The 8449-nt window shown below is 45.8% G+C and overlaps 1 protein-coding gene across 1 annotated transcript; it reads left to right on the forward strand.

Moving 5' to 3' along the window:
* The first annotated feature begins 153 nt into the window (after nt 1-153).
* LOC108118667 (myotubularin-related protein 10-B) lies at nt 154-3374 on the forward strand. Its single transcript, XM_017231453.3, has 2 exons — nt 154-440; nt 604-3374. Exon 2 carries the CDS (start codon nt 749-751, stop codon nt 3245-3247), a length of 2499 nt encoding a protein of 832 aa, XP_017086942.2. The 5' UTR covers nt 154-440; nt 604-748; the 3' UTR covers nt 3248-3374.
* The last annotated feature ends 5075 nt before the right edge of the window (nt 3375-8449 follow it).

Consider the following 8449-nt stretch of genomic DNA (forward strand, 5'->3'; position numbering starts at 1 on the left):
AAAATAATTAAAAAAAATAAAAAATAAAATTAGCAGTCTGGGGAAACCAAACCTACGCATTCTCTTATTCACAAATCTTGCCACGGATTCGGATATTGTTTGTCAGGTGACTCACTTTTTCCGCCGCTTAAATACCCAAGTATTTTACCCGCAAGATGGTCACACTGAGCGAGTGTCATGCGTGCGTGTGTGTGCGTGCGTGCTAGTGGCATTTAATAATAACTTTCTGGCGACAGGCGAGGGTAAAATAAATAAATAAATGCACATTGCATTGGTGCGGCCACCGGAGAAGTGTGTGCAGCCAGAAGAGGCAGGCGGATGATCAGCAGCAGCAGCAGCAGCGGCAATAAAAAAAAAAAACAAGAACATCAGCGATCGCTCACACGCACAACACACACACACACACACACCTACAGCGGGGGGCACAGGTAATCCGAACGGTGAGTTATTTTTTTTTTTTTTTTTTCTGTGAGAACTGATAAACTTTATCATTGCGATAATTCTAATTCTGCTTTAAATTATTCTCTTTGTGGGCCTTGTGTGGCCCAACAACGGACTGTTGTGCCTGCCACCCCATCATATGCTATTGTTTTTGTGCGACAGACGGGAGAGACGAGCCAGAGGGCGGACGGAAGACAGCCACAGCACCAGCACCAGCACCAGCACCAGCAGCAGCAGCAGCAGCAGCAAACATCAGACGTCAGACAGGAAGTAGCAAATAATTGAATATTCCATCAGCGTACGGGGCATGGCCACCGGCGGCGGCGGAGGTGGGGGAGGCGGTATCGGCGGATTCGTTGGACTGGGCGGACTCGGAGGCGGCGGTATTGGGGGCGATGACCACCACAAGCGCAACACCTTCACCAGCTATGTGGCACCGCTGCCGGGCGACCTGCGCGCCAGTGCCGCCACCAATGAATGGTGCCTGCCCAGCGATCTGCGGGACGTACATGCGGCCAAGCCACGTCTGCTGCAAGGCGAACAGATTGTTGCCTCGGCACCCGCCTACATGTACTCCGCCATCGATCCCATGGACTCGGCCAGCTCATCCACGGAGGCCACCTTTGGCCTGCTTAGCGTTACCAATTTTAAGCTGGCGTTCGTGCCGCTGCACTCCAAGAGGAATCCCTACGCCTCACCGCCACTGGGCGACCTGTACCAGGAGAACGCCTATCTGGGACGCAACGAGATCACGCTGAACAACATCGATCAGATCTACACCATTGCGGAGCTGGGTCGGGCGGCCAGTGCGCTGCAGGCGGCGCGCATGGCCGGCGCCGTGAATCGCCGCAAAAAACTGGAGCCCTTCAAGCAGCACAACATCAGCGGCCGGATCGCTGCCTTGCACATTGTGTGCAAGAACTTCCGGCTGCTGAAGTTCGCCTTCCAGCAGCAGGACTCGAAGCTGAGCGGCGCCAGCGACCACGGCAAGCTGATAGCCTCGGCCCTGGTGCGCTTCGCTTATCCCATGCGGCACGACCTGAGCTTCGCCTACGCGCACAAGGAGCAGTACTACTCGACGATGGGTGCCTCGGGCACCAGCATGTACGCCACAAAGAACGACTGGGCCCGCGAGCTGATACGATGCGGCGCCACCGAGTGGCAGGTGGTGAGCAGCGCCAGTGTCAAGCTGCTGCAGAATCCCCTTCACGTTGGGAAGTATACGGTGCCGCCGCACTTTGTTATACCGAAGAGCTGCACCGTGGACCGCTTCCTGGACTTATCGCGCGCCTTTTGCGATTCACGAGCTGCCTTTTGGGTGTATAGCTATGGCGAGAAAGCCGCCTCGCTGGTCCGCCTGGCCGAACTGCAGCCGGCCGCCCAGCAGGACACCAAGTCGGAGAACATCATGCTGGAGCTGGTGCGCAAGTGCGAGGGCGGCAGGCATCTCAAGCTGATGCAGCTGACGGATCAACTGCCGAGCACCCAGGACGTCTTGAGGGCCTACCAGAAGCTGCGGCGCCTGTGCACGCCGGAAACACCCGAGAAGTTCATGCTGCAAGACGACAAGTACCTCGCCCTGTTGGAGAAGACCAACTGGCTCTTCTACGTATCTCTGTGTCTTCGATCCGCCAGTGAGGCGGCCGTCTTCCTGCGCAACGGCGTGACCTGTGTCCTCCAGGAGTCCAACGGCCGGGATCTGTGCTGTGTAATTAGTAGTCTGACGCAGCTGTTGCTGGATCCGCACTTCCGCAGTATCGACGGCTTCCAGTCGCTGGTGCAGAAGGAGTGGGTGGCCCTGGAGCACCCTTTCCAGCGCCGCCTGGGACATGTCTACCCCGCCCAGAGCTCCGGCAGCAGCAGTGAGCTCCAGGAGAGCGAACAGAGCCCGGTGTTCCTGCTCTTCCTCGACTGCGTGTGGCAGCTGCAGCAACAGTTCCAGGACGAGTTCGAGTTCTCGCAAACGTACCTCACCACGCTGTGGGACGCCTGCTTCATGCCCATCTTCGATACCTTCCAATTTGACACGCAGGCCCAGCGCACCAAGGCGCACCTGGACTCGCAACTGGTGCTCCGGCCGGTCTGGGACTGGGGCGAGCAGTTCTCGGACAAGGACAAGATGTTCTTCACCAACCCGCTGTACCAGCGCCAGCGCGGAGATCTCAGCGGCCAGGGCCTGGTGGCGCATCGACGATCGCAGGCTGTGGGCAACAGAATGGCCGGTGGGGCGGCACCCAGTGCCACGTCTACGCCCTCTCGGAACACTATCAACCCACAACTGTTCGCCACTGCCTCCATGGTGCCGCAGGATCGCTTCCTGCAGCCGGCGCACCGCATTTTCGATCTGTCCGTGTGGGAGCAGTGCTACTACAGGTGGCTTCCTGTCCTGGACATCCGTGGCGGTGGTCAGTCCCAGGTGGATCTCTACCATCGGCTGCTCCTGAGCAACATAGCCAAGGTGCAGCGTTGCCTGGAGTTCCAGAGCTTCGACGACCTGCCCGATGCGTACTACGAGGTCACTGGCGACTCCCGACAAGCGGCTCTCCAGCTGTCGCAGGAGGAGGACGCGGTGGAGTATGTCGACGGGGTGGAGCGACGCAAGAAGACCCCCCAGAGGGCCACGCCCACCAATGGCCTGAACTCGGTGAGCGGGAACCTGCTGTCGCTGTCGACGCTTTCCTCGTTCTTCCCGTTCGGGAATCCCATTGCCGGCGATGCACCGCACCAGCTGTACGACATTCTGAGCAACAGCAGTGAGTTTCTGTTGGACACCTCCTCCTTTCTGGACAAGTCCTCCATTGTGTGAACGTTCCATCAATCGGGTTATCATTAAAGCTGAACTCTAGAAGTATTATAAAGAAAAAAAAAAAAACAAAAACAAGAAAGAATAGGAAAGTTATGGAAAAACAAATAATGAGACACTTTACATACATGGCATATCGCTTCTAACACCTTTTTGATTATTATTGTTAACTAATAAGCAAGTTATCGCATAAGTTTTTTTTTATTTCGTTTTACTACCACATTCATACATACACACATCAGCTAGCAGACCTGGCCCAAATGTTTAATAATACTATAAAGAATAAACCGAAAAACGACAAGCAATCGATGTTAACAGCAACGGGGATAACGAAAAACAAAATTCAAAACACCAACTAAATCAATATGTATTATATTGTAACTTAAACCTTTATATAAATAATAAATATAAATAATAAATATAAATATAAATACATATATATATATAAATATATCGCTATGTATATTTAAATAAATCAAAATTGTGAAATCAAAAAAGAATTGTTCCTAATGGGGTTTTAGTTTAATAAAAATTCACATTAATCATGGAACTAATTCGGGAATTACTACTGGAAATTACTCTATAATAGCTTAATAAAGTGTATTTTAATACAAATTTGGAGACTGTAGTAAGGTTCGTCACCTACTTGGACTGCCGTCCGAAACAGTAGACTCCACCGATTCACGTAAAAGATAGAGATGGATATATAAAAAAAGAGGACTTTTCAGGGTTAAAGTAAAGCTTCTGTAAAGTAAATATCGTAAAAAATATATAAAATTTATTAATAGGGGTTTTGTGGTTTGTCATTGTTGAATATATATCACTAATAATTGAGTTTTAGATCAATTAAAATTCATATCATTCATGGAACTAACCTGGGAATTACTTTTGGAAATTACTCTATTTATTACTATTATTCAATAGTAAAAGCGCGTATTATAATAAATAATTGGGTTTACCTTAATGAATATTCATATTAATCCTGGAACTACTCGTGAACTTGTTTTACGCAACTTATATCAATACATTTTATTTGTTAGTAATTACTAACTTTATAGTTTAAATTTTTAGCCTGTAGTAAGGTTCGTCACCTACTTGGACTGCCGTCCACCTAAAAGACATCCACGTAAAAGAGAGAGAGAGACGGATACATAAAAAAAGAGCACTGCTCTAGGGTTAAAGCTTATATAAAATAAATATTATTTTAGAATAAACAATTTATTAATAGGTTTTAAGTCTGAAGAAGACGCGATGAAAGCATAGATCCGTGTATGTCCTGAGTGGTGAGAAAGTCATTCATATCCTGCCGTTGCATATCCTGCCCGGCGAGATCAGGAGAACAAATCGAGGAAGATAAGTCTGAGCATGGCGCAATTATGTGGATCACAATCGAAAGAGGCACGAGATGAACGTAATCAACAAAGATTCATAGTACAGATTCATAGTTTGTTAGAGGAGCCCCAAATAATAGGTCTTACTCCAATGAGTTTTCTTTTGGAAACTCTTTTTCTGTGTCCCTTACCACTTGGGGGGAAAACAACAGAGGATCCGGCTCGAAGGACCAAATATTAAGAGGGACCCCAAATAATGGGTCTTACTCCAATGAGTTCCTTTTGGAAACTCTTTTTCTGTGTCCCTTACCAATGGGGGGGAAACAACAGAGGATCCGGCTCGAAGGACCAAATATTAAGAGGAGCCCCAAATAATGGGTCTTACTCCAATGAGTTCCTTTTGGAAACTCTTTTTCTGTGTCCCTTACCACTTGGGGGGGAAACATCAGAGGATCCGGCTCGAAGGACCAAATATTAAGAGGAGCCCCAAATAATGGGTCTTACTCCAATGAGTTCCTTTTGGAAACTCTTTTTCTGTGTCCCTTACCACTTGGGGGGGAAACATCAGAGGATCCGGCTCGAAGGACCAAATATTAAGAGGAGCCCCAAATAATGGGTCTTACTCCAATGAGTTCCTTTTGGAAACTCTTTTTCTGTGTCCCTTACCACTTGGGGGGAAACAACAGAGGATCCGGCTCGAAGGACCAAATATTAAGAGGGGCCCCAAATAATGGGTCTTACTCCAATGAGTTCCTTTTGGAAACTCTTTTTCTGTGTCCCATACCACTTGGGGGGAAAAATCTGAGGATCCGGCTCGAAGGACCAAATATTAAGAGGAGCCCCAAATAATGGGTCTTACTCCAAAGAGTTCCTTTTGGAAACTGATTTTATTTTGTAAAATTCTCTTATAAGAAAGATACATTGAAATCTTAAATCTATTTAAAACTACTGATCAACACACTGCACACGATAAGCGCACCACTTATGTTCTTGTGATAGGATGCAGGGGATCGGTTTTAGACCATGCTACTTGTCTCGTACTTCATGGGTCCGATCCCATAAATCCCGATTAAAAATGAGCCAGTTGGGATGTGCTGCTCATCAGGAAGAGTACAACTATCCGAAGTATAACCATTTCGCGGCAAACTTCTCGGTACAGATCCAGATTCTACCCTGTTCCTTGAAGTCAATTCGTACATGTTATTCATGCTTTCAAATGACATCGTTTTTACCCATTACAGATATCAGAGAATCGGGAACTACAGTACGATACTGTAGAAATGACAGGCATTGTTAGTCGCAATATTCCACTACTTAATGATGGAGGTAGAACAGCTCATTCCTTCGAAATAATCCAGATTCAGTGTCCATGGGCATAGTGCTGAAACAATGTAAAATAATTATTTTGGATGAATGCACTATAACATTTAAAACCTTTTGGTAGCTCTTTGTTAGTCCTTTCATGATCCGAAAGGGGGCAAGGGTACGAAGATTTCCTTACGAACATTAAATATCTCATAATTATCTCTTCTATTCTTTAAGTTTTTTAAACCTTCTGTATACAAGGAAAGCCCATAGGATCTTCGTACCCTCACAGGGGTACATAAATATCAATAATAATATTAAAAATGGCAGCCAAGAATTTAGTACAACAATCATCAATTGAGCTATCCGAAAAAAGGGAAACTCAATTAAATCACTATCAGTAAAAGCATTAATTTTTTATGTCAAAATTTGCAAAAAAGTTTCAATGCCATATTCATACTGAGCCCCGATTCCGCCTCCCTAAAAAGATAAGGAGAATGTCTAAATTGAATATTAAAGAACTTCTTCATTAATGCCTATTAGCTTCCGCGAAATCTGAGTCTTTTATTTGCAACTAAGATACATCTCTTGATTTAGGAATTATTAACAGTTCCCAAGAACCGAATTAGTGTTAAGTGTCCTTAGTGTATTCACTTTTTGGGTATATATAAGACCGAAAATCGTACATTTCGAAAAGAATAGCGGATCTTCTCTCGTCAGGGAAGCACCAGTCAGCTCCTCGCCAGTGGATTAATCCTTCTTGATCAATCATGGGAAAGGATCCCTCTGCCGTCGTTTTGGTAACGGCACTTGTATTTTGTGCCTTTTGTCCTTTCTTTGCCAGGTGCGATGAGATCGAGCTTGATATCAAAAAAGGCATAGCAAGTTTGTCGAACGTCCTGGTGAAATATCAAGCCGATTTCGACAGGAAGGTGAAGTTTGTGGAGCTGCAGGAGGCCATCGATGAGATTGGTAAAGCCATGCTGGAATACAACGGCACAGCCAAGGACACGCTGCCTCAGATTCGCTCTTTGAACTCCGAAGCCCATCTCACCTACCAAAACTGTGTGGGCCCAGTCTTCGAGTGGTGCATTTCCGTCAACAGCACCTTCAATATCTTCATCGATAACATTGGCGACAGCAACCTGTCGGAAAGGAATAGGAATATAATCTTGAACTTGGTAGCGGTAGCTCTGGAATTGGGCCTCGAAAAAACCGGAAAATCTTTGGAACTCCTCACCAGTGTCCAATTCAGAACTGCTCAGCTTAAACAAGCATTTAAAGTGATATTGCATGATGTCCACTACGATTTCGGTCCAGGGGGCTTCTATGGCGAAGAAAGGGCAAAACTGCAGAAGGCGATGGAAGGTTTCACCGTCCTCCACAAAATATTTAATTTGAATCAAAAGCAAACCTACAAGGAGCAAATAGAGCTTATTGAGCGTTTCTTTACGTTCCTGACGCAAAAGATTGAGAAAGCCACCGAAATAGTCGAAGAAAGGGAGAGTAACCTGGAGGAGGACAAAAGCAATCTTTACAGACTCCAAAAACATTTTAAAGGCGCCAATGATGTACGGTTTTCTCCCAAAAGCTCATACTTTTCAATGCTGTTATTTTTATATTTTTCTTTATTTTAGAAAAAATTGTTATTGTTGTTTGTTGAAGCTCATATGCGACGCAAATTTATTCAGGACATCATCAATTTAAAGAATAGCTGCGACGAGTATGTGAACTGGCATGGATTCGATGCTCCCTTTTATCAGAAGATCAGTTCCAGAACTCGTCGTGCAGCCTCCACTTTCTACGAAAGCGAATCATCGCCAGCTTAAATAGAAATTGTTAATTCTTAATCAACAATACGGTGAATAAAGGTCAAACAAGTTACTTTTTTGATACCAAAAACTATTACCCTTTATCCATAAGCTGTTTATACCCTTGCAGAGGGTATTATAATTTTGGTGAAAAGTGTGCAACGCAGTGAAGGACGTGGCAGACTCCTCATTTTCTCTGCTCTCTAGCGTTCTGAGTCTAAGGAAGAGATAAGCTTGTTGAGATCAGGCAGATTGGTTCTCCCCTCCAGCCCGCTTTCTCCCTTTGAAGATGAGATGCTGGTAGCTTCGTCTTCCGGAAAGAGGCCATCCGAATATTCTTCCAAGAGGCCATACCGTCACTTCGGCTGTAGTGCCTGACTTTTATGAGAAGAACCTACACTCTCGCCCTTGGACGCTAGGTCCGGAGATCGGTTCCCAATACTGGCCTATTAATTGTTAGTATCTTCTAGTGGTTTTAAAATTGTATTCTAGTGGTTTCTTCACAAAGCCTTTAGGTTTCTTTTAGATGATCGATTTTATGGGAGAATAAATGGGGAGAATGGGGAGATACCATCCGAGTCAGGTGTGGGTGACTCTGTTAAATGTCCTGTGGCATGGACAACTAGGTCCAATAGTCCAATATGTCCATGTTACTCACATTGAGAAAAGGCTCAATGCTAAAAAGAGTTTCATTATTACTCCAAGGAACCTTAAAGGCAAAGTATTTTGCAAAAAGTTCCGAAACGCCCTGATTCTAG

Source organism: Drosophila bipectinata, chromosome XL, assembly GCF_030179905.1.
Source record: "Drosophila bipectinata strain 14024-0381.07 chromosome XL, DbipHiC1v2, whole genome shotgun sequence".
NCBI classification, from domain to species: domain Eukaryota; kingdom Metazoa; phylum Arthropoda; class Insecta; order Diptera; family Drosophilidae; genus Drosophila; species Drosophila bipectinata.